This window comes from Mustelus asterias, chromosome 5, assembly GCF_964213995.1.
Source record: "Mustelus asterias chromosome 5, sMusAst1.hap1.1, whole genome shotgun sequence".
NCBI lineage: Eukaryota > Metazoa > Chordata > Chondrichthyes > Carcharhiniformes > Triakidae > Mustelus > Mustelus asterias.
The window spans coordinates 117,092,436-117,119,851 of record NC_135805.1 but is presented as its reverse complement, the minus strand read 5'-3'; the positions used below and the strand labels follow the sequence as shown (position 1 = coordinate 117,119,851).

Genomic DNA, 27,416 nt, shown 5'->3' with positions numbered 1-27,416 from the left:
TGACCATTATATGGGTTGACATGACACGTTCTATAATTAAGTTATTTAACAATGTTATATAAAAATGCTATATGGAAAGCAGTATATTCTGTAATTATAGTAATTTTGTAATAATAGTACCTGACTGCCAGCTCATTAGAATCAACATTTACTCAATACATATAAACATTGTGCATTTTTTACTGAAGACATTATGAAATAATTAAGTCATCCTGATAGACATTTACTTCCTTGACAAAAGCAACGCATTTTACTGAACGTATGGTTATTACATTTGGGTGGCACGGTGGCACAGTGGTTGGCACTACTGCCTCACAGTGCCTGGTTCGATTCTCGGCTTGGGTCACATTGTCTATGAGAAGTCTGCACCTGCTCCCCACGTCTGTGTGGGTTTCCTCTGGGTGCTCCGGTTTCCTCCACAGCCCAAAAGACGTGCTGGCTAGGTGCATTGGCCACGTTAAATTCTCCCTCAGTGTACCTGAACAGGTGCCGGAGTGTGGCAACTAGGGTTTTTTTACAGTAATTTCATTGCAGTGTTAATGTAAGCCTACTTGTGACGCTAATAAAATAAACTTATAAATATGACACAAAGAAAAGTAAATTGTGAGCAGGACATACAGTCTGCAAAGGGATTTAGGTAGCTTATGTGAATGGGCAAAGAATTGCAGATGGAGTATAATATGGGGAAATGTGGACTTGTTAATTTGGCAAGAAGGATATCATTTAAATGGAGAAAGATTGCAAAACTGTGGTCCAAAGGAATTCAGGTGTCCTGGTACATGAATCACAAAAGGTTAGTGTGAAGGTAAAGCAAATGATTAGAAAGACAAATTAAATGTTGTCAGTTATTGCAAGGGAAATTAGTATGTAAGTAGGAGAGTTTTGCTACAATTGTATAGAGCGTCAGTGAAACCACATCTGAAGTACTTAGTACAGTTTTGGTCCTTTTAACTTGAGGAAGTATGTAATTAACATTAGAAACAGTTCAGAGAAAGTTCACTTGACTGATTCCTAGGATAGAGAGGTTACCTCATCAGATGTTAGACAGACTGGGCCTGTATCCATTGGAATTTGGAAGAATGAGAGGTGGTCCTATTGAAACATATAGGATCTGAGGGGACTTAACAGGGTGGATGCTGAGAGTGTGTTTCCCTTGTGGGGGAACACAATTTAAAATCAGGAGGTCTCCCATTTAAGACAGAGATGAGGATTTTTTTCTCTCTCAAGGGGTCATTACCCTATAGAACCCTTTTCCTCCACTGAGCAGTGGAGGCAAGATCATTGAATATTTTTAAAGCTGAATAAGGTAGAATCTTGGTTGACAAAGATTTTTCCCTGGAGCATAGGAGACTTTGGGGTGATCTTAGAGACCAAAAAATAATGAGGGGCATAGATAAGGTAGATAGTCAACATCTTTTCCCAAAGGTAGGGAGTCTAAATCTATAGCACATAGGTTTAGGGTGAAAAGGGAGAGGTACAAAAGGGACAATGGACAATTTTTTCACTCCGAGGGTGTTGAGTGTCTGGAACGAGCTGCCAGAGGCAGTAGTAGAGGCAGGTACAATTTTGCCGTTTAAAAAGCATTTAGGCAGTTACATGGGTAAGATGGGTATAGAGGGATATGGGCCAAATGCAGGCAGATGGGACTAGCTTAGTGGTAAAAACTAGGCGACATGGAGAAGTTGGGCTATAGGACCTGTCTCCAAGCTGTAAACCTCTATGACTGTGACTCTATGACAAAGTGTATAGGGGGTAGACTGGAAAGCAGAGGTGAGATGGCAGTTAGATCAGCCGTGTTCTTATCAAATGGTGGAGCACACGTGGGGGCCGAATGGCTAACTCCTAATTTGTTGGTTAGAGGTTCCATTACTGAGGGAACAACTTTTATCATAAATTAACAGAAGAAGAATCTATGGACTGTGTTCTATGAATGAAAGCCAAGAGCGTGACTTTTAAAGAGAACCAATTGGCAGCTGAATGATTTTGAAATGCTATTCATGTACAAATGGGCACTTACAAAGAAAAGTTAAAAGCAATTTAATCGCAAGACAAATTTACATAAATTGCTGAATTTCAGCTGAAATCTTGAAGCTCTAGCCTAATCCTTTTTATAATGTTTCTACATCATCCTGTTGTCACACAAGCAGAAATCAAATGTTGTATATCTTAGCAACACAGCAAGAAATACTTATTTTGTTAAGTAGGATGACTTTCAGTTTAAATAATTTGAATATTAAATGCCTAACCTCAGATTATGGGCAGAACTTTACTGCTGCTTTACGCCTGCTTTGTGGTGGGAAAATGCTGTAAAATCGGGCGTAAAGCGGCTAGCCCAAATGGCGCTGGTTTTCACGACCGGTGCAATTTTACAACACCCATATTTCTGACACGGTCAGCCTCTCGCTGGAAATGGGCGAGAGGCTGGTTAATTTATTTAAATTTATTAAAATAGGGTTTTGAATGTGTTTAGCAAGCCCAGCGCTCAATCACCTGGGCTCACTTGCCTTTATGGCATCGCTGTAGAGGTTCTCGCCGGCGAGGAAAACACCTGCTCCCCATGAATGGGGAACAGTTGTGTTGACCATGCTGGTAGAACCAGAGGCCATTGAGGCCCCTTGGGGAGGCCGATGGCAAGGCTGGGATGCCCTTTGGGCAGTGCCAGACAGGTTGTGTCAGCCTGGCACCTGGGCAATGCCAACTGGGCAGTGCTGGTGTGGGGCCAATGGGGGGGGGGCCTGTGGGTGGTTAGGGCCAATGAAGGTGGCATCTGTGGGGAGGTACCAATCGGGGAAGGGCCTGTGGGGGAACTGAGGCCCGTTGCCACTCTGCATGTGATTGGAGAGGGAGGGCAGCCGGTCCACGATCGGTGGGAGAGGGAGGGAGTCCACGATCGGTGGGGGGAAGGGAGGGAGGGGGTCCACGATCGGTCTGGGCAGTGGGGGCTGCATCTCGGGCCGCGGGCCCCAACGATTGCAGGGGGGCTTGCTCTTTGAGGCTGCATACAGTCGCAGGGGCCTGGCAGCTCTCTTTGTCTGTCAGATCCCTGCTACTGTTAATGCGCATGTGCAGCATCAGAGGTCTGCACATGTGCAATACCTCCCTCTGCAGGCTGTGGGGTGCATTAAGCCCCACCCACTGCCCTATGTAGTGAGAAACAGACTCACCCAAAACTTTAAAGACAGAGTGCGTAAGATTGTCCCTGAGAGCACGCCCAAAAACAGATCTGGAACTCTCCCAGTTCTATGCCCATCCGACACTTAGAAAAACCTCGTAAAATTCCACCCTATTTGTGTGTGAAATAAGTGTGAATAAAAATATGAACTTAATTCCTTGTAAAATTAATCCTCCACTGAGTTCCAAGCAGGTGCATTCTGTCACTATCAGCCCATGAATCTACTGACTATTTCTGGTGATCACTCCAATGGTGCCGCAGTTTTTTACTATTTAAAATTTGAATCATAATATTGGAAGTACCTGATACGGAAATGACTTTTTGTTTTAATGAACCATCGAGCCATCAAATCCCTACTGTTCAGAATGTGACCATTTGGCCGACCGAGTCTGCACCCACTTTCCAAGCATTGCATGGCCAATCCACCTAACCTGCACATTCTTGTCCTGTGGGCGAAACCAGAGCACCCGGAGGAAAGCCACGCAGACATGGGGAGAACATGTAAACTCCACTCAGTTACCCAAGCCAGGAATCGAACCCGGATCCCTGGTGTTATGAGGCAGCAGTGCTAACCACTGTGCCATCATGCCACCCAATTCAAAGGTTAAAAATATTAATCTTTTGGAATATTTCATTGTTTTTCATATTGTAAGACGGAATTTCTTGTTGGCGCAATAATTCTATCCAAACATTGATTACTGCTATCTTTCCTGAAGAAAGTTTTGATTTTTCTATTGTTTTCCAGATTCTTTGGTCTTTGCAGCAAGGTCGTTGGGCTCCTGAGGAACCATATGAGCTATCGGACCAATTTCCTGCAGCTGCTGTAAGTTACTGTCTGTTTACAGTCTTCTGTTCACAAAGCTATGCATTGCAGTTGTGGGATATTAATAGATAGTTGCTTGGTAGTACAGTACTTGAGTGTTGTTGAAAAAAGAGACGTTTTTATCAAAGCTTTTCATCTTGTGTTCATCAGGACAATTTGCAAGGATGCCAAATGTAAAGGAAGCAGCAATTGCATATAGTATGAGCAGCGAGTGCTGATTGGTTGACAAATGGACTCTGATTGGTAGAGATACTGCCATGGAGAATGCACCAGTTTTGGTGACTGATAGTAATTACCAAGCTTTGTTTGAAATTTAAACAAGCTGCTTGACTCTGATTGGTGAAGACATTGTCCTGAGCAATGAACTAGCGAATAATTGTCACTTATTTTATTTAACTGAAACAGGAGCAATATGTGTTCCTGATCTGCAAAGAATAGGGCACCATGCTTAATATATGTAGCTTTCAGTACATGCGTATGCACTACACGGTGAGCTTGACTGACGATCTTAATTTAGTTGTCAATGTAATTCTGAGGATTTTCTTAGTAATTCATTGAGGATTATTGAGCAAATGTTGTGCAGTCACAAGATATAGACAATACCCAACCAGCCTGTTCTTGCAAAGCCTAAAACACAGCATCCAATATTAGCTGTGACTCTGCAATTAGACAATATTCAACCAAACAAAATAAATGATGGCCATTTATTGGTTCATTCCTCAGGGCAATGCATTCACCAATCAGAGTCAAGCTGTCTGGTTTAAATTTCAAACAATGCATGGTAGTTAACTGTCAGTCACCATCAACTGGTGCATCCTCTATGGCAATGCCTCTACCAATCAGAGTCCATTTGTCAATCAATCAGCAATCTTTTCTCACACAGTGTAAAATGGTCATTCTCTTTACATTCAGTATTCTTGCAAATTGTCCTGATGCGTGCTGATGAGTCCTGATGAAAAGCTTTGGCAAATATGTCTCTTTTTTCCAGTGGTATTAGTGCACTTTGAAAAGAGTAATGAACATAGAAATGTTTTGAGCAATCTTTGGCTTACTGTTAGCAATGGTTTGGTTGTTAAAAGAGGTTCTTTTCTTGTTGAACATAAAACTCTTTGTTGTTTGTTATTTACAGCTAAGTGCAAATTTGAAATCAACTTATTAGCGTGTGATTATAGTAATTATAAAATGATGCATTCATATGAAGTTCCATGCTTTCTGTTTGTCTGCATTTTGAAGTGAATTTATTAAAAGTTTGAGGAATAAGCGATTCATATTGTCTGAGAATTTTGAGGAATATTGCAAGATCTTTCAACAGGTGCTATTTTGGTTTTGTTTTTAATTTACAGAATTCATATAGTTTTTGTCAGCTAAAGAATTCAGTTTCCATGTACAGTAAGGGAGATGAGCTATTCCATTGAGGGAAATTATCCAGGGAATTAGTCTTTGGAAATTGCAGCTTAAACATTAGCATTTATTTTTCCCCACTGTTTTGTATAGCAGACATGCCAACTGTAGTGAATTTTATCATGAGAGACATGATTTTAAGATGACGTGGTTATGCTTGTGATCTCATGAGCAGGCTATAAAATCTCAGAATTTCTGATAAGTGTTCTGAAACGCACCTTTTATGGATCTTGTTCCTCCTCTGGATGAATCATGAAAAACTTAGCATTGTGGCTTCAAATCGACACCAAGGTGAAACATGACAGTACTGAGAGAAGATATTTACAGGAGCCCAGAGGCTGTCCTTTTGAAATGGGAAGAAAATGACTCAATTTCAAATATAAAGTTGGTTTTATATTGCACGAAATCCATTGCTCAGTGTTGCAAGCTTTGATGTCAGCCTTTTAATTAAACACAACTTTACCCTTTGAGTAACCAGAGAAGTCACAGAGTTCTCTTAAACAGCAGTTTTAATAAAGCTACAGCAAGGATGCTGGAAAGCTACAGTTCACATTCTTGTAGCTAGCCAGAGTGGCGTATTCCAAGATACAAAGGCAATTATAGTTTTCAAATTGATTACAAGTAATAAGAATAAACCAATCACAATCACTTTACACTGCTTCATTATATTATCCAATCAGCATAAAAACTTCATAGTCCAGCTCATTTCTGTATCTGTGGATCACTCCCATTTTCCAGTGAAAGATGTCTGATTTATGAGCTTTGTCAGACTAATGGCCTTCGTGTCTGTCTGTGAAGGCGCTTATAAGAAGACCTTTGCTTTTCAGCTTGTGTGATTTTTAAACTTGTGTGACTATTAACCCTTTCACCCGGTCTTACACCAACATCACCCTCCATCCCAACACACCTAATATATTGCATAACATACCTAGTGTAATCTCACTGAGATTCAGTTCATTTTGTAAATCAAGCCTTCCATCATAAGACTGACCAGAGCCCAGCACGTCTGACCAGATCCCAGCACGTCTGACCAGATCCCAGCACGTCTGACCAGATCCCAGCAAGTCTGACCAGACCCCAGCAAGTCTGACCAGACCCCAGCACGTCTGACCAGATCCCAGCGCGTCTGACCAGATCCCAGCACGTCTGACCAGATCCCAGCACGTCTGACCAGATCCCAGCACGTCTGACCAGATCCCAGCACGTCTGACCAGATCCCAGCACGTCTGACCAGATCCCAGCACGTCTGACCAGATCCCAGCACGTCTGACCAGATCCCAGCACGTCTGACCAGATCCCAGCACGTCTGACCAGATCCCAGCACGTCTGACCAGATCCCAGCACGTCTGACCAGATCCCAGCAAGTCTTACCAAATCCCGACAAGCCTGGCTGAACCCAGGCTGGTTGCTTTCCAACTGTAGCCAGTTGCAAGTATAAGCCAGGTGTATTGGGGTGAGTCTCTGTCATATGCGAGATGCTCAGCGCTGACCCCCATTGTTACTGACGACTGGAATGCGGGACCACAGGTCCAAATGCTGCAACCAGTGGCTCTTTCTCTGCCTATGTCGTCCAAGGCTGAGGGAACACTTTCAAAAGCTGTTACCTCATTAGCAAACTGTTCAATTAAAATGGGTCAAAAACAGTTCGATCAGTTTTTTGAGGTTGTAAAATGCATTGTTGAGAATGTTGATGGGTAGTGCTACAGATTGAGAAAAGCACATAAACTCTGTCAGTGGCCAATAGCTAGGATGGAGAATGAAGATTCGGGGAGAGGAGGCTGGTTGCTGTGATACAGAATGTGAAGTTCTACCCTGACTTACACCTTTTCCGCAAATATGGGTGGAAAAATAAAGGAAGAATGTAGGTTACCATTTGTACACTGTTTGAATAATGGTTCTGTGTTATTGTTGTATGATAAATTAAACTGATACCGAAATTAATGTCACCTAATTTTCTTGTCCAAATAATGGATGGGAGCAACAAAGGATTTGAGCACCTGTCTTGTCACTTCATTTCATGCCTCTTATTGAGCCACATAATGTGAGTCATGCAAACAGAAATTAATCATCGAGCTCTGGCACCTTGTTTTGGGAATTTCATTATCCTATTATTTTCTGATGGTGTGTATTTTAGTTGGAATTATCGACACTTAGAAATGTACTAGCTTACAGGACCATGAAAAATCACTTTGGTCCTTCTGGCTGCAACCAGTTTTGTGTTGCAAGTAGGATCTTTTATTTTAATATTCCACTGTTAGCTTTTGATTTTTGTGTGTGAACTGAAGGTAATAATTGAGAACAATGGTTTTTGAAACTACCAGAAAGGTTTTCATGCGGAGACCCAGAATATTACAGTACAGAAACATGTAATTTGGCCTGCTGCATTGTTAAAGGTTTTTTTAAGTTGTACTTACTGAGTGCTGAGTTAAATATAGAAAGCATGCGTCATGGAAAATTATCCCACAAATGATATTAGGCAGCGATGATTTGAAAGCAATTGAGTTCCATTGCCCTGAGTTGTAGTTCTACTTGCACCACATGAACCTTCTCTTTTTGTCTAACCCTTTCAGCATGTGTTCTATTCATTTTTCCATCATGAATTATGATTATGACCTTGTTTGCGCTGCTTGGAAGAGTGATGAAAACAGATTGACTGGTAACCTTCAGAAAGGAATTGAATAAATACCTGAAGAGAGAAAAAATGACAGGTCTACAGGCAAAGAGCAGAGGACTAATTGGTTAGCTTTATCAAAGAGCCTGAATGGACAAGGTGGGCAGAATGGTCCCCTGTGCATTATTATTCTATTGCGGTCGGAGGATGCATCCTTCCGCTCTGACCAAGAGTCATCCAGACTCGAAACATTAGCCCTGTGTTCTCTTCACAGATGCTGTCAGACTTGCTGAGATTTTCCAGCATTTTCTGTTTTTGCTTCAACATGTTCGCTAACAAGGGTAGGAATTTTAGAAAAACTTTAGAAAGTATTTTCAGATGTAGAGATGTATTTTGTTAAGACCTCTAATAAGTTTTTAAAAATGCCTTAAAATGGTTTATAAACCAGCTATCAATCTATACTAGTTCATGTTTGGGGGAAAAAAAGGAACTGATGATCTTTATACCAGGTCTCTTGACTTTTAAGAGTTTATCTCTTAATTTATGAAACATTGGGTTTGGTATGTCTGGCATAGGAAATCCCACACCAGCCGGCATCACCAATTCTGTTTCTCCTGTTTGTAAAAACATCTTTATGTTGCTTCTAGTATCATCAAAAGTCATCCCATTATTAGTATATTGGGATAAACACTTCACTGTACTGTAGTGATTCCCTAATCTTAAATTTGGAATTCCGGTATGCAAAGTCCTCGTGCTGTTTATCCCAAATGCCACCTTAAGATGGAGTTGATTGAAGCCAACCTCATTCATCACTCACTAACAGCTATCAGCTCTGGGCTTCAAAATGAATGGCAGAAGTCCTCATTATCCAGCTAGAAAGTTTGCACCTAGCTCAACAGTGTGGTCTGGCTGACCCATTTCATCCTTTAGAAGATGGTCCTGATCACCTGATTGCCCTTTGGCTTTGAAACTTTGACTTGGATTCCTTGTGTGGACTCTTCTCATGAAGCTTCCTTTGGAATTTAGTCTGCTGGTAAGATCATCAGCTTCCCCAGGCAAGCCCGCATACTGGTGGGGGGATGCGCATGAACACTGATCCATTGCTCTCCTCTGTGCCTGTGGGAGAGAGCAAACGATGCACAACCTCATAGAAGAGTGTCTAATCTACAGACTCAATGGAGACCTTCCACACTCAACACAGGACAGAAAGAAACTGCTTGGCTTAGGGATTTTGCATTTGCTGAATAACTAAATAAAACTTGAGTTCAATCAAATCAAAGAGAGACTTGAATTCTAACTCAGTGAAAAGGTACTGTTATTAAAAACCCGAAGAACAAATAGTCAATCATGAGAAAGAAGAACCCATTTGAACCAGATTCTGTGTTACCTTACATACTAATACTGCCAGGTAATAAATGTTGCATGTACTAATATTGTAGTAATGTAAATGTAATAATTATTTTAGTAGCAGAGAATGGAAACCAAACTCTCACACTTCCACCACTACTCCACTTGTATTCTCCTCTGCAGAAGAGAATTGAATGAACAGCAATGGTAAGGGAGAGTGTCCATTTTATAACAAATGGTTCCAGAAGTAGTGTGAATGGATAAGTAGTATGCTTTGCTGCATTCTCCGGGAAAAAAAATTAAAAATGTTTATTTATCAGTCACAAGTAGACGTACATTCACACTGTAATGAAGTTACTGTGAAAATCCCCTCGTCACCACGCTCCGGCGCTTGTTCAGGTACACTGAAGGAGAATTTAGCATGGCCAATGCACCTAACCTGCACATCTTTGGACTGTGGTAGGAAACCAGAGCACCTGGTGGAAACCCACGCAGACACGGGGAGAAAGTGCAATCTCCACACAGACAGAGACCCAAGCCGGGAATAGAACCCAGGTCCCTGGCGCTGTGAGGCAGCAGTGCTAACCACTGTGCCACCATGCCATCAGGAAGGTTAGAAACAGAACATACCACGGATTTTTTGATTAAAAGATGTAGCATCTATTTGCTGAAGCTATCAAATGGGCCCTTCCCAACAAAGCTTAGGAGTTTTAACCTCATTACTGCATTGGTTGTGACACTTTTTGGAATGCCATTCAGTTGTGTGAAGCCTTTTCTCACTAGCAGTTCTTTCTTGCATTGTGGGGATCCCTGAATGACTTCATCCTATTGCCAAGACCTGAAAGATTCATGATCCAGTATTGGAATTAGTGAAACCAGCAGGAAATGTAATAAATTTAACTGAGCTACAGCTCACTGAAAATACTTGGTACTCTTGTTTATTTTGGCATAAGTACAAAGTTCTTTTCGACACTTGTGAATGGTGCAATCTCTCTGAGATAATGCATTTTTTTGTCCACCTCTACATCCTCTGTGCTGTTGTGGCACCTGAGATTTGTGATTAGTTCGAGGGAACTCTTTCAATCTTTCAGGCGAGCACTTGACGAGTTTACAAATCAAAACATAGGCAGATTTAGTGGTAGTGATGTCTAACTGTACATAAACAAAACAGGCACTTTAGATAATTAATTAAATTATTATTATAAAGTCTTGAAAATTTCAACTGACACATCACTCACTGTCTTTTAGGAGAGTGAATTCCAAGCTACTTACTCTATTTGTGGGGAAGGAATTCTTCCTGCTTTGACTTGTGAATGACCAAGCTTCAATTTCAGGATTGTGCCTCTTTGTTTGGGATTGCCTGACCAGAGGAAACAACTTCTTTGCATCCACTCTATTGAATCTTTTTTTATCAATTTAAGTACTTCATTTAGATCATTTAGGGCTAACGGGAGGACTTTGAATAGTGTGGAGGAGCAGAGGGATCTAGGTGTATGTGTGCATAGATCCCTGAAAGTTGGGAATCAAGTAGATAAGGTTGTTAAGAAGGCATATGGTGTCTTGGCGTTTATTGGTAGGGGGATTGAATTTAGGAGTCGTAGCGTTATGTTGCAACTGTACACAACTCTGGTGCGGCCGCACTTGGAGTACTGTGTGCAGTTCTGGTCCCCACATTACAGGAAGGATGTGGAGGCTTTGGAGAGGGTGCAGAGGAGGTTTACCAGGATGTTGCCTGGTATGGAGGGGAGATCCTATGAGGAGAGGCTGAGGGATTTGGGATTGTTTTCGCTGGAAAGGCGGCGGCTAAGAGGGGATCTTATTGAAACATATAAGATGATTAGAGGTTTAGATAGGGTGGATAGTGATAGCCTTTTTCCTCTGATGGAGAAATCCAGCACGAGGGGGCATGGCTTTAAATTGAGGGGGGGTAGTTATAGAACCGATGTCAGGGGTAGGTTCTTTACCCAGAGGGTGGTGAGGGATTGGAATGCCCTGCCAGCATCAGTAGTAAATGCGCCTAGTTTGGGGGCGTTTAAGAGATCCGTAGATAGGTTCATGGACGAAAAGAAATTGGTTTAGGTTGGAGGGTCACAGTTTTTTTTTTAACTGGTCGGTGCAACATCGTGGGCCGAAGGGCCTGTTCTGCGCTGTAATGTTCTATGTTCTATGTTCTATGTTCTATCATATTTCAGCCTTCTGAACTCAAGGGAATACATCCCAAGTTTATGCAACCTGTCCTCATAATTTAACCCTTTAAGCACAGATAATAAATAACTCCAGTGAATTGGCACTGTACCCCTTTCCGGACCAGCACCCTTCCTGAGACTCAGTGCCCCAAACTGAAAGCACAACTCCAGGTGTAGTGTGACCAGGATGACGGACAGCTGAGGCATAACCTCCTCCCCTTTGTATTTCAACCACCTTGAGATAAAGGACATCAATCCAAAAGCTGTTTTAATTGCTTCTGGTACCTTCTGGTGAAAACTAGTTTTTATTGATTTGGGTGCCTGGGCACTCAAGTCCCTTTGCTCCTTCACAATTCTTCATCCCTCATTGTGAGGAAAATACTCCACTTTGTCTTTCTTACATCCAAAGTGAATGACATTGCACTTTCCCACATTGAACTCGATTTGCCTACTTACTTAATCTCGATGTCCCTTTGAAACTTCCTGCTTCCATCATGCAACTTTCTGTGCCTGCAAATTTATTGTCATCTAGTACAGTATAATGTACAATTCACCACTTTTCCATCCAAATCCAAGATATGCATGTGAAAGCTAAGCCCCTACTCCTGATCTCTGAGGCTCACCATTTGTCACATCATGCCAATCAAAGTACATAAGAACTAGGAGCGGGAGTGGGCCATCTAGCCCCTCGAGCCTGCTCCGCCATTCAATAAGATCATGGCTGATTTTTTTGTGGACTCAGCTCCACTTACCCACCCTCTCTCCATAACCCTTAATTCCTTTACTGTTCAAAAATTTATCTATCCTTGCCTTAAAAACATTCAATGAGGTAGCCTCAACTGCTTCACTGGGCAGGGAATTCCACAGATTCACAGTCCTTTGTGTGAAGAAGTTCCTACTCAACTCAGTCCTAAATCTGCTCCCCCTTATTTTGAGCCATGCCCCCTAGTTCTAGTTTCACCTGCCAGTGGAAACAACTTCCCTGCTTCTAGCTTATCTATTCCCTTCATAATCTTTTATGTTTCTATAAGATCTCCCCTCATTCTTCTGAATTCCAATGAGTCTTGCCCCAGTCTACTCAGTCTCTCCCCTTAAGCCAACCCTCTCAACTCTGGAATCAACCTAGTGAATCTCCTCTGCACTCCCTCCAGTGCCAGTATATCCTTTCTCAAGTAAGGAGACCAAAACTGTACACAGTACTCCAGGTGTGGCCTCACCAGCAGCTTATACAGCTGCAACATAATCTCACTGTTTTTAAACTCCATCCCTCTAGCAATGAAGGACAAAATTCCATTTGCCTTCTTAATTACCTGCTGCACCTGCAAACCAACTTTTCGTGAGTCTTGCACAAGGACACCCAGGTCCCTTTGCACAGCAGCATACTGCAATTTTTTACCATTTAAATAATAGTCCATTTTGCTGTTATTCCTACCAAAATGGATGACCTCACATTTACCAATATTGTACTCCAGCTGCCAGACCCTCGCCCACTTAGACTTAGACTATCTATATCCCTTTGCAGACTTTCAGCATCCTCTGCATATTTTGCTCTGCCACTCATCTTAGTGTCATCTGCGAATTTTGACACACTCCACGGTCCCCAACTCCAAATCATCTATGTAAATCGTAAACAATTGCGGTCCCAACACTGATCCCAGAGGCCCACCACGAGTCACTGATCGCCAACCAGAAAAACATGCATTTACCCCCACTCTTTGCTTTCTGTTTGTTAACCAATCCTCTATCCATACTAATACATTACCTGTAACACCGTGCACCTTTATCTCATGTAGCAGTCTTTGGTGCGGCACCTTGTCAAATGCCTTCTGGAAATCCAGATACACCACATTCACGTGTTCCCCACTGTCCACTGCGCATATAATGTTTTCAAAGAATTCCACCAAATTAGTCAAACATGACCTGCCCTTCATAAACCCATGCTGCATCTTCCCAATGGGACAATTTATATCCAGATGTCTCGCTCGTTCTTCCTTGATGATAGATTCAAGCATTTTCCCTACTACAGAAGTTAAGCTAACCGGCCTATAGTTACCCGCCTTTTTTAACATTTGCTGTTTTCCAATCTGCGGGAACTACCCCAGAGTTCAGTGAATTTTGGTAAATTACCACTAGTCCACTTGCTATTTCTTGTGCCATCTCTTCAATTACGCAGGGATTCATTCCATCAGGACCAGGAGACTTGTCTACCTTTAGCCCCATTAGCTTGCCCAACACTACCTTTTTCGAGAAAATAGTTTATAGGTCCTCACCTGCCATAGCCGCCTTGTCATCAATTTTTGATTTGTTATTTGTGTCTTCCCCTGTGAAGACCGACACAAAATACCTGTTCAATGCCTCAGCCATTTCCTCCCTTCCAGTTATTGCATCCCCCTTCTCACCCTGTAAAGGACCAATGTTTACTTTCGCCACTCTTTTTCTAAATTCCCTTTATTTCTCCTGTCTATCTCCTATGTTGCAACCTATTATTAATGTATGTCACAAGGGCATAAAGAAATCAGAGATCTGAAATTCATACCAGGCACTTAATATCTTGCAGATTTGCAGCATGAAATGGAAATGGTACACAAAGTGACATTTGAATGCTTTGTGTACAGTGATTTTGAAAGACATGACAAATGCAGCCACAATTGGGGTTCTTCCCAAACTCGCTTCTAATCCAATGAAGTGCAATCTCTTCCTACCATCCATTGTAGTGGAGAACATATGGACAATGTATGACAGATTCTGGAAAGAGCAATTTTTTGTACTTCAGGTTTTTCCCTTGAAGGATGTGAACCTTTTCTTAACCAAGATAATATATCTGCCTTTTAAACCTACCCGCTATGCTGAAATTGACTTGCCTTCATCTTCATATGGATAAAATGAGCACAGGCAGTGTGTTCCACATTTTCTTGCATGACATGTGGGTGGAGTCATTCTTGAGATCAACAATGTAATTGGATTAGGACAGCACGTTGGTTAGCACTGCTGCCTCACAGCACCAGGGACCCAGGTTTGATTCCTGGCTTGGGTCACTGTCTGTGTGGAGTTTGCATGTTCTCCCTGTGTCTGCGTGGGTTTCCTCCGGGTGCTCCATTTCCTCCCACAATCCAAAGATGTGCGGATTAGGTGGATTGGCCATGCTAAATTTCCCCTTAGTGCCTGGGGGACTAGCTCGGATAAATGCATGCGGTTATGGGGATCGGGCCTGGGTGGGATTGTGGCCAGTGCAGACTTGATGGGCCGAATGGTCCCCTTCTGCACTATAGGATTCTAAGATTCTCTGATTAAGACTTCTTCCAGGACTCATCTACATGTTTTCATTGCACCTTCGGCTGTTCTATATTTTGTTTTGTTTGTTGTCCTGACTGAACATTTCATGGTGGCCAAATGCTTGTATGCTGCACTGCTCATGCTGTCCTAAAATACATGCTTGCCATTTCCAATCTTTGCATGGTTAGGTATACATGGTTAAGGTGGCACAGTGGCACTGTGGTTCTCACTGCTGCCTCACAGAACCAGGGACCTGGGTTCGATTCTTGGCTTGGGTCACTGTTCAGAGTCTGCATGGGTTTCCTCCGGTTTCTTCCCACAGTCCAAAAGACGTGCTGCTTAGGTGGATTGGCAATGCTAAATTGTCCCTCAGTCTACACCAACAAGCGCTGGAGTGTGGCGACTCGGAGATTTTCACAGTAATTCCATTGCATTGTTAATGTAAGCCTGCTTGTGACTAATAAATAGACTTTAATCTTTATACTATTGCAGATGTATATGGAATTCAAAAATAAAGCATGTGTATCGTGGTGTTAACTGTGACTCCGTGGTTGCGCTAATCTCTAAGTCAGATTAAGTTTATTTATTAGTATTACAAGTAGGTTTTCATTAACACTGCAATGAAGTTACTGTGAAAATCCCCTCATCACTACATTCTGGTGCCTTTTCATGTACACTGAGGGAAAATTTAGCATGGCTAATGCATCTAACCAGCACGTATTTCAGACTGTGGGAGGAAGCCGGAGCTCCCAGAGGAAACCCACGCAGACACAGGGAGAAAGTGCAGACTCTGCACAAACAATGATCCAAGCTGGGAATCAAATCTGGGTCCCTGGCACCTTGAGGCAGCAGTGCTAGTCACTGTGCCAAGTTGCCCTTGAACATACATCCTCGATTGATAGTGCAGCAAGGTGGGACTGCTACATTATCAGTGGTACCCTGTCAGGTGGATTTATAGTTTCCTCAGGCTGTTTCAGAGAAGAGCAGGAAGTTTTCTGCAATGTATTTATCCCTGAACCAGAATCACTAACAAGGCATTATGTGGTCATGATCAAATTGCTGCCTGTGGGATCTTGCTGCTTTGTTTCCTACATAATAACAGTGACTATACTTCAAAATGTATTCTGATGTCAAGCACTCTGGAAAGCCCTGAGGTTATGAAAGCAGCTAAAAGAAATGAGTAAAATGTGCATTTCTATAATGCTGTGACATGTCTCCAGGATATCCCAAAGTCTTTGACAATTATTTGTTTTTGAAGTGTTGACACTGCTGTTTTACATTGGTGTATGCAACACCTAACTTGCATACAACAAAATTCCACAAACAGCAAATGAGATAGATGCCTCGGTAATCTGTTTTGTTCAGTAATGTTGTTTGAGGGATGAATCTTAAACAGGGCATCGGGGAATCACCTTGGCTTATTACCTGACTGAAAGATAGCACCTCGAACAATGCAGCACTCCCTCAGAAGTGTATTGAAGTGTCAGCCCACATTATATGACTTGGAGTGGCATTTGAACCCACAAATTTTGATTTAGAGGCACAAGAACTATCAAGCTGACCCCGTGAACAAGAAAGATTTGCCTGCCCTTGTGTAGTCCTTCATATTATTTGGTTCAACCTTGCAAAACTTTCTCCCAACTTGCTCACCGTTACCTCATTAGCTAACATAAATAGAAGCTATTTCCTGTTATGTTTGCTTTAGGATTCTGGCCAAACCATGGTTTGAATAGTGCCTCCTTCAAACAAAGAACTGGAGATGGAGATTAGTGTGGCTCCTTTCATTCGGTGGAATAAGCAAAATATCAAGTGGTTGTTCAGATGTGGTTTAGTCTTTCAAGATGGTTTCCAATGGGAATGCAGATTGCGTTGTGATATAAATATTGCACTTCAAAATCAGGACCAGTGATTAGTGATTTGTTTGGATGCATATCTGAGGGAGTGCTGCATTGTTAGAGGTGCTATCTTTCAGTCAGGTAATAAGCCAAGGTGATTCCCCGATGCCCTGTTTAAGATTCATCCCTCAAACAACATTACTGAACAAACGGATTACCTGAGCATCTATCTCATTTGCTGTTTGTGGAATGTTGTTGTATGCAAGTTAGGTATTGCATACACCAATGTGTACACAGCAGTGTCAACACTTCAAAAACAAATAATTGTGAAATACTTTGGGATATCTGGAGACATGTCACAGCATTATAGAAATTCACATCTTATTATGCCATTATTAGAAACTAAGAAATGCCATGAGTGAAGGTTACCATAGATGTTGGTCTATAATTTGACCGTTGAAGCTTCAAAAAACTCCTCCAAAAACTGGGATCAATTTATACACCAAGTATAAAAGTGAACCATTTGTGTGGGTGGTTATTATCTTTGTCGTTCACCACATGGGTCCTACTCTTTGTTAATGCATCTTAAGCTCTCGATCTTTGCAATACGCTGCACATTGCCATCTCGATCACTTGCGTCCAATTGTAAGGTACCAGTAAGTAAAAAAGCCATTTGTGGGTGAAAAATTGAAGCTGACTACTAATTTGAGTGTAGCATGTTGTGGCTGAGAAGAAGTGTTGCCCTGACCTGAGTAAATGCAACAACCTGATTTTAGGGGCTGAATAAAATGGGATTGTCTAATGCACTGTGATCCATACAGCACGATCTTTCTACGACATGTATGTTCAACTCAAATACAAATAGTGCATCAGGTGACGTGCTACATTGTTGCATTCTAAGTACGTGCTTTGTAATACAGTTTTTCTCATTCAGCAACGTCACCATTACATGCTGGAACCTATTTTAGTCTTTGTCTTTCCACTTATGGAGCCAAGCCACTTTGCTTTACACAAGTAACCTTGTTCAATGTGCACTGCCTGAAAGGATTGCACCATTTCAGGAGATTCATTTTTATCCCGACTATCTATCAGCAGTAAACATTTTTACAGGCATGAATAACAAGAAGGCAAAATTTTATCTTTGCACTCTTGGTCAATTATCACTTTGAAAATGATAGCAAGCAATGAAAGTGTATTGTATGATATATTAATGCTGCTGATTATAGTAATTATGTCCATTTGAGAGATAAATTGGGATCTATTTAAGTGCTATTAGAGTCTGTGATCTGCCAATCCTTAAAGTTTATGTATTTGTTCCCATATAGTTTGTTCTTGTTGATTGCATTTGGTACTGTAGTGGGTATAGCCATTCCATCTGGCAATATTGATGTTCCTATGTGCAGTAAAGTCAAACCTGTCTAAGGGCTCCAGTGTGGATTTCTTCTTGTTTTCCTCGTGTGACCTCCAATGCATCAATCTCTATGGTGGCATTGTCGTGCTACATCAGGAAATTTTAGATTATATGTAGCCGAGGTAATAGTTTATTATATGTTCTTTCTTCATGTTTTTTTTAATCTGTTCATGGGATGTAGGTGTCGCTGGCTGGGCCAGTATTCATTTCCCATCCTTGAGGGCATTTAAGAGTCAACTACATTGTTGTGCGTCTGGTGTCATATGTAGGCCAGACTGGGTAAGGACAACAGATTTCCTTCCCCTGACTGATATTAGTGAACCAGATGGGTTTTTACGACAATCAACAATGGTTTCATGGACATCGTTCGACTTTTAATTCTGGATTTTAATTGAATTCAAATTTCACCATCTACCATGGTGGGATCAAGCTCAGGTCTCCAGAGCAATACCTTGAGTCTCTGGATTACCTGTCCAATGACAATACCATGACACCACTGTCACCAGGATTTTAATAATTTGTAATACTGGGTCTCTAAAACGTGATTTTCTTTCAAGTCGTGAGGAGTGCCCATCAGAACCATTACAATGCAAGCTCTTACCTTCCAAATTTGGGTTCTATCTGGACAGTGTATTTGAACTGTAAAGTCTATTCCTGGTAATGTAGGCTTTTCTTGTACCAAAATTATTTAATAAAATAATGTGAATTAAGCAGCATAAATGACACAATAAACTTTTAAAAAGTTAAAAATTAGAATTATTGATAACTTGAATGAAAAGAAACAAGCTGTATATTATCATGTTTAAGTATTGTTGGGAGCAATTTGAGGCGAGGAAAGAGAGGATCATACAAATGTCATGTTACATCTTCAAATGTATTGCCTTAAATATCAATGCCGATCAATGTAACAATTTGGCAGGTGTTGATTTCTATAAACACCTGAAATGTCATATATTTCATTCACTTCTACTGCTCTTAATCTGTTGTGAGAATCTATTCACAGAATCACAGAATACTACAGTGCAGAAGAGGCCCTTTGGCCCATCAAGTCCACAACGGTGTATGAAAGGCCCTGACCTGCCCACATGATCCCACTTGTCAGCACTTGGCCCATAGCCTTGAATGTTATGGCGTGCCAAGTACTCATCCAGGCATTTTTTAAAAGGATGTGAGGCACTCCGCCTCCACCACCCTCCCAGGTAGTAGATTCCAGACTGTCCTCGAAGTAAAAACATTTTTCCTCAAATCCCCCCTCAACTTCCCACCCCTCACTTCTAACTTGTGTCCCCTCGTAACTGACCCTTCAACTAAGGGGAACAGCTGCTCCCTATCCACCCCTGTCCATGTCCCTCATAATCTTGAGCACCTCAATCAGGTCACCCCTCAGTCTTCTCTGCTCCAGGGAAAACAACCCAAGCCTATCCAATCTCTCTTTCTAACTTAAATGTTCCATCCCAGGCAACATCCTGGTGAATCTCCTCTGCACCCCTTCCAGTGTATTCACATCCTTCCTATAATGTGGCGAACAGAGCTGCATACAGTACTCCAGCTGTGGCCTAACCAAAGTTCTATACAACTCCACCATGACCTCTCTGCTTTTGTAATCTATACCCCGATTGATAAAGGCGAGTGTGCCATATGCCTTTATCACCATCCTATTAACTTGCCTTTCTGCCTTCAGCGATCTATGGACAAACACATCAAGATTCCTTTGTTCCTTGGAACTTCCCAGTGTTAGACCTTTCATAGCAATTCCTTGTCAAATTACTCCTTCCAAAGTGTATCACCTCACACTTTTCAGGGTTAAATTCCATCTGCCACTTATCCGCCCATTTGAACATCTCGTCTGTATCTTCCTGTAACCCAAGACACTCAACCTCACTGTTAACCACTCGGTCAATCTTTGTGTCATCAGCAAACTTACTGATCCTACCCCCCACATAGTCATCTGTGTCATTTATATAAATGACGAACAATAGGGGGGCCAGCATGAATCCCTGTGGTACGCCACTGTTACTGGCCTCCGGTCACTAAAGCAGCCATCTGTCATCACCCTCTGTCTCTTACCACTAAGCCATAGTTTGTGTGATCTTAAGTTTCTTGCATTGAAAATGTTACTTTGCTGTCCCTTGCTTGAGTATAGGGAGTCAGCAAACTTTGCATATTGAAGGTGGTTCAACTGTATCATGTTTAATTCATGATTTTCCTGAAAGTTGCTTCTGAACTTTTGAGTGTCTTGTTTCAGAAAGCCTGTTTCTCTTATTGAATGAAATATAACACAATGAAAATGAAACCATGAGCACTTATCAAACAAGACCAGATTTCTTTTTGTCTTGTGTTACTCAAAGCTCAAGTAAGTGCTTCAATTAGTAGAGACCAAACAATCAAGGGAGGCCATATTGCCTTTCAACCCTACTCTACCATTTGATAAGGCCAGTGCTGGTCTGATCTTGGCCTCAACTTGATTTTTCTGCTTTTTTCTAACCTTTGACTCCCCCATCAATCAAAAATCTCTTTTTCTGAGCAAAAATTAAAGACCAATGTTCAAACTTATTCTGTTACTTTATCGGCCAACTGTAGAAGATTTCTTCACTGGCTTCTGAAAAACAGGTATTTGCTGTAACTTGATTTTGCCAAAGGACATTGTCTAGACCTGGGAAATCAGTGTGATAAACCACATTGTCCCTAACTAATAGGAATATTTATGATTTTGGAGTCCTTTTGCCTCTTTGGGAGAACCTTAATTTTTTTCTGTGTGTTGAATGCATCAGGAATAATATTCTTTGATGAAGCTCAGATTCCACCTAAAAAGACTTCTGCCCATCCTAACCATCAATTTTGTTTCTAACCTGCAGCTGTTTAGAAGCAAGACTATTTCTTGTGTTGCATCGATCATTGCTACCTCCCCCAAATAAAGAGCTCGGAATGTAGTGCAAATCAAGGTTTTAAATACGTTAGATATCCAATCGAAATTGCAGTGCAAAGGGACAGTATCCTGATCAGTATTCTTTTTCTTCAAATGGATGGCAATATATTGCAGTTGTGTGTGAAATTTAAATTTCGGGAATAAAATAGAGATGTACACTTCTGTCAGATAATCTAAAAAAAATTTTCAAAATGTTTGAAATAATGTTGGTAGCATAAAATGTGTAAATCAGAGCAAACAATGGCACCAGTGGGAGTTTTACTTTTTGAAATCCTTTTAAAAGGATTTTAATTTCTTTCCAAGGAAAACATTTAAAAAATCAATTTGGTAAAATATGCTTTGTGGTCTGTAAGAAGAAACATTTTTGGCTGTAAGATCAAAACAAATGCTTATTGATGGACAAGATTATTATTTTGAAATAACTTAAATTTTGAATCTTAAATGTCTTTTTCTTTTTAATTATACTTTTGATCTTTCACAATTCCAGTTTTCTTTTCTTTGGAGATCAATATTAGTTTTCTGAAGAACAACTTTCTATTGAATTCATTGCCATGGGTAGATGCCCAAGTATTCATTACTCATTAATACACTATCTGAAATGTAAGGCACTTAGTTTCCTATATGACTACACTTAGTAGTGTCTCTAAGATAAAATATAATCTTTGCTTCCAGAGATTCAATTTCAGTCGACATTTTAGCATTCCCAGTGTTTATCTCTATTCATTAAAAAAAGCTACCCCAGAAAGTGAAACCGATTACAATAAAAATAGATGCAAAGCAATTCACAAGCAATTTTGCCCTCTTTGTTCATTGGGATCCTGGCTTCTTTGCTTTCAAACAAACAACTTAAAATATTAATGCATGGTATACATATTAGTCAATATTTTAAATATAGTAGTAATTGTGTCTTTACAGATTTGCTGAAAAATGTCTTTATACATCATATGAACTGACAAAAACAATCTATGTACAAGAATCATAATCAGAAGTCTGCAGGTCTGATCATCATAGTCGTAGCTTTCAGAGAGTATCCTGACCCTTTCCAGTAATACCATTTGATTCCATTGAATCTATTTGTGTTCTGCCCCGCTGAGTAATATAATCCATTTAGGTTGGATGGGCCACAAGCATCAAACCACCATCCTGTGAAGGGGAAAAAATATAATACAAAACATCAAATGGGGGCACATGACAGAAGCTGCAATTGATGTACTTTCCTCTGTGGAACTCAGATTAAGTCTACCATGAAGATTGCAAATGAAAGTTATATTTGAGAACAATTAAGTAATGGAAGTAAGAAAGAAGCCAAACTAGCAAAGAAAAATAAAACAAGGTGGAGGCAGAGGTCTGTGAGTAGGAAACAGTTTGGTTGAGTTTTCGCGGTCTCTCTCATCTTTTTTATTATGCTATCAGATATTATCGATTTGAGTTCCAGCTGTTCATACCTTCTCTCTGTCCATCCTTTTGTTCCTTTACTTTCTTTTTTTACATGTCCTATTTGTTTTGCACCACATAACTTTTTGTCATTTAATCTCCCCTGCCCTCCAACTCAGATGTGGAGATGCCGGCGTTGGACTGGGGTAAGCACAGTAAGAAGTCTCACAACATCAGGTTAAAGTCCAACAGGTTTATTTGGCAGCACAAGCTTTCGGAGTGTCACTCCTTCATCTGGTGAGACTCCACTCAGCGCAGACCTCCCCTTTAGTTCTTCCCATCATCCTCAGTTTCACTTGCTCAAAACCCATTATATTTTTAACTTTTCCCAGTCTAGTGAAAGATCACTGGCCTGAAATGTTAATGTTATTGCTCTCTCCATTGATGCTGCCAGACTGGCTGCATATGTCTCGCAGTCTCTGTTTTATTTCAAATGTTCATGCCAGCCTTAGAAGGTACGCTGCTTCAGGTGTTCCAATCCTAAATGTTTCAAGAGTTCTGATTGTGAAACATTTGGTACTGTCAGCAATTATGATCTTTTTTGAGTAATATCCAAAGGGAGGAATATTGCACTCAACTGAACACAATTAAGTGTAATTTATTAATCAAATTAAATGTCCTATTTGCCCATCACCACCCTGTTTGCTGATTAACATTGGTTCCTGTTCCAACAATGCCTCAAATTTTAAATTTCCATCTTTTTGTTCAAATACCTTCTTGACCTCTCCCATCTCTATCTTTTTAACTGCCTCCAACCATACAATCCTCCCAAGATCTTTGTACTGCACCCTTCTAGCCTCTTGTACATCTTCAATTTTCTTTGGTCCACAATTGCTGGCAGTGACTTAAGTTAGCTCAGCTCTGCAATTCCCTCCCCAAACCTCTCCTCCTCTCTCGACCTCCCTCCTCCTTTAATTCATTCCTTAAAAATCTACCTCGTCGACCAAACTTTTGATCCCCTGGAGTGATATCTCCTTATAATGCTCAGTGCCAGAATTTATTTGACAATCGCTTCTGTGTAGCAACTTCAGACATTTTACTATGTGAAAAGGTCTATATAAATGTTTTATGTTATTATAATGTATCTTTTTTATAGACATTGCTAAACTATTACTGGTAATTTGCAAAGAACATATAACCTTGTTTGATTTATGTTTTAATAAATTGTAGAAGTAATAATTAATGGTGGATTAATTTTACTTTTGGGATATGGTACTGCTGTGCAACATGAGCTCTTAGCATTAGCATTTGACTTGCTGAAGAAAGAGACATGCTGTCAATGCTTATGGTCTTGCAGTCATCAGGACAGATTGCAAGAATGTCAGATTTCAAAGCAAACAAGTCTTTATACTGCATGAGAAAAGGGGTGCTGCCTGGTAGGCAAGTGAGTTCTGATTGATCAAGATGTTATCACAGCAAATGCACTGGGGAGCTATTGTTCCCATGATTTAGTTTATTCTGGGCATGTTCCTTTGACCATCAGAAGACAGGTCCTTGTGTAAGTGAGCTACATTACAGGCTCAACTGCTAATGTTAAATTGGTTGTTAGTGTGGTTTTTAGCACACTCATAGAAATCATAGAAACCCTACAGTACAGAAAGAGGCCATTCGGCCCATCGAGTCTGCACCGACCACAATCCCACCCAGGCCCTACCCTCATATCCCACCCACTAATTCCTCTAACCTACGCATCTCAGGACACTAAGGGGCAATTTTAGCATGGCCAATCAACCTAACCCGCACATCTTTGGACTGTGGGAGGAAACCGGAGCACCCGGAGGAAACCCACGCAGACACGAGGAGAATGTGCAAACTCCACACAGACAGTGACCCTTGCCGGGAATCGAACCCAGGTCCCTGGAGCTGTGAAGCAGCAGTGCTAACCACTGTGCTACCGTGCCGCCCAACTCAGCATTGTTCAGTAAATGCTGCCCAATCGTGCAAGCGCATCTAAAATTGGACATTATGTTCTGAGCTTTGAAGGCACAGGTTGATTGAGTACAGCCATACTCTGTGCCTATTGTGAACAACCAAAGAGCAGACTACTTGATATGATCCACCAGTCATTGGAATGATGTGACTGGCATCGTACTGGCACTGAAATTCAAATACCATGTTACTCATCTGTTTGTTAGGCAGAACGTCTTTTCGACTTGACACCGCTTGTTAGCACTAAATAGTAGCAGCCTGAAACAGCCAGCTTCACCTAATGCGCAAATTTTTGAGATACTTTACATTCCTGCCCAGTGTTCAGACTAGCTCAAATTACCTGAGAAGATTTAAGTATCTCAAAGATTTGAGCAACAGTTGACACTATGGAGAACTAGATTTAACTGTACAAGTTTGGCATTGATGACTAGTTGCTTAGCTTTGGACATAATGGAGACCTGTGCTGCAACATATCAGTGCCTTGGACTGCTGCTGCACTGCACATTTTGTACTTACAAACCATGTATTAAGCATGGGGAGCATGCAGGAGAGTGGGCAGCCTGACAGAAAGAAGATGGGGAAGAGGGTATGCGCAAGTTGAGAGTTGCAGACACCCCCTCCTATCAGTGAACACCACCTGCTACTGACCACCTTTGACTTTTCACATGTTGCAGCCCCCAAGAATATGCTGTCCATTTGAACTTGAGTCACCTCCCAATGCTGATTCTCTTTCTATGGCCCCATCCAAAATAAAACCATGTTTCTGCAGAAGGAATTTTTAAAATCCCAAGAGCTATTTCTAGTGCTTCAAGCCCAACACCATATGACCTTTGATTCTCCTTTGAGATCATCTCGTTGTACACCTCAACCTGAGACTGTAGAAAGGAGGTGCCACGCTGGTGACAGGATGCTATTGAATATGGTGACATTGTCCTGGAGGCTTCGAACATCCAGGGTTCGTTGTCCCTGTAACAGTTGAAGTTTCATCCAACAACATAATGAAAGAAAGGAGCTGGCCATGGGAAGTTTGACGAGGCCCATCTTGTCCATTATCCATGGACACATCGAGCCCTTGTTAGTGGAGAATATGATCGTGGTATTTTACAGTATTTTAAACCTTTTTACATTTTATTTTTCCATATTAAAAAAATGATCTGGCACCCTTCTAAAAATTTAAAATATATCCCTGATGCAGAGAAATATCTGATGATCACGCGATGATAGTCACTGCTCATGCACCTCCTTAAAAAGAGGGTTGGAAGCTAGGGTGTTCAAGCTGCAACAAACATTTGGAATTCATGTGATAATGACAAACTCCTTCTGTTTTACTTGGGTGAAATTTAACATCAACTAATTCTGGCATTCCCAGTCTTATATTCTGAAGGTAATATAGCTGGATTGGCACATTAAGGTTCAGGCAAATTTAAACTGATGGAGGTGCACATGTACCCTTTTGTTCAATGAATGGAAGCCTAAAATCAATTTATTTATTAAAACACCCAGGGTACGATCTTACCAATTCACCGCACCGGCAAGATTGCGTGGGAGGCCAGAAATTGGGTTCACGCTGGGTTTCACTCCGCACGCAGAATTACCAGCACTGTTCTGCCGATGGGGTCAGGGCGGGGCAGTCCAAGGGGTTTGGGCCAGAGTGGTGGGGGTTGAGCTATGATGGGGAGCGGGGGAGGTAATGGGGATTTCTGTGGGCGGGAGCTCTGAATTGGGGGATGCAACGAGGGGAGTATGCAGTGAGGGGGAGTGGGGGGAGGCTCGATCAGCCATGGGGTAAGCAAGGGGGAGTGATGTTGATGGGGGGGGGGGGGGCATGCAAGGGAGGGGGTTGTTCGGCGTGTGGGGGACATACAAATGGAGGTGGTTAGCAAGAGAGGGGAGACCGGCATAGGGAGTGATCAGCCATGGGGGGGTGGTGGTCGGGAGAACCCTAAGATTGTGCCCTAACTGTCAGAAAAGTCTGAAAACGGGTGTGTTTCACACCTACCTTTTGAATGAGTTTGGCAATTCGGTCTTCCCACAATCTTTGTTGACAGCAGTGCAATTTGCACCAGGAAGGGGCGGAGCCAAAATTCACCGGTGAAGCTGGCTCCAAATTGCTCGAGCACAAAGCATGTCAATATTTAAATTAGCTTCGCACCCTTTCTGGCTGCTCGCCGGCAAAGGAAGGCCGGAAAGATTGCGCAAACTGGAGTTTTGGCCGCATTTCAGCACAGCGATCTGGTAAGATCACGCATATAGAATTTGTTTGGTCAGATTGTACCCATAGTTTCTTGTTTTTGATACGCAATGCTCGGAATATATTCAACCGATCTCCAATTGCAACACTAATGCACAGAATGGAGCAAAGTTGTAAAATTGGCTCATTTTGGATGGAACACAGTCAGTGGGGTAAGCAAAGAATTTTGAAATTAAAGACACTGAACCTCAAAGTGGAGATTTTACTGTTCAGTTGCACTGGGAATATGGCAAATTATGACAGCAGCTATTCTGAGAGATTTGTTTTGCTTCTGGTTCTAATCAGAACCCCATACTCGGGATAATGTATTTTTAAAGCAGCAGAATTGTTGCAATAAACACAGAAAATGCTGGTAACGCATCGCAAATCTCACAGCATTAATGGGGAGATAAATAGAGCTAACGTTTTAGATTGTGATCTTTTATTCGAACTGATGATAGAAGCCACAACCTGAAACATTAACTCTGTTTCTCTCTCTTAGCACAGAGGCGGATCAGAAGCACTGCGTAATAAACTTTCTATGTTTATTTCAGATTTGCTGTATTTTTGAGTTTTTTTAATGATTTGACACAGTGTTGCTGATTTACAGAAAATAGCACAACACCCTGTGTTTGTGTGCCCCACCCTCCTTTTCCAGACTGCAGAGAATGTTGCAGGCTTAGGTTGCACTTTGAGAATTGTAATAAGAAGTCTCACTTCTCAGGGGTTGTGGGGAAATGGGGATGAGAAAAATATCAGCCATGATTGAATGGCGGAGCAGACTTGATGGGCCAAGTGGCCTAATTCTGCTCCTATGCCTTATGGTCTTATGGTCTCA

General features: G+C 41.5%; 2 protein-coding genes across 3 annotated transcripts in view; one reads left to right on the top strand and one right to left on the bottom strand.

The window, feature by feature from the left end:
• Positions 1-27,416, top strand: part of mcph1 (microcephalin 1) — a 334,501-nt gene that overhangs the window by 104,929 nt on the left and 202,156 nt on the right. Inside the window, exon 13 of the mRNA XM_078213236.1 lies at positions 3,918-3,995. Coding sequence (XP_078069362.1) covers positions 3,918-3,995 — 78 coding nt within the window. The remainder of the gene's footprint in view (positions 1-3,917; positions 3,996-27,416) is intronic.
• The window catches only part of LOC144493775 (angiopoietin-2-like), a 117,536-nt gene continuing 111,547 nt past the window's right edge, over positions 21,428-27,416 (bottom strand). For both annotated transcript variants that reach the window (XM_078213237.1, XM_078213238.1), the window contains one exon: positions 21,428-22,128. In XM_078213237.1, coding sequence (XP_078069363.1) covers positions 21,968-22,128 — 161 coding nt within the window. In that variant the 3' untranslated portion in view covers positions 21,428-21,967. The remainder of the gene's footprint in view (positions 22,129-27,416) is intronic.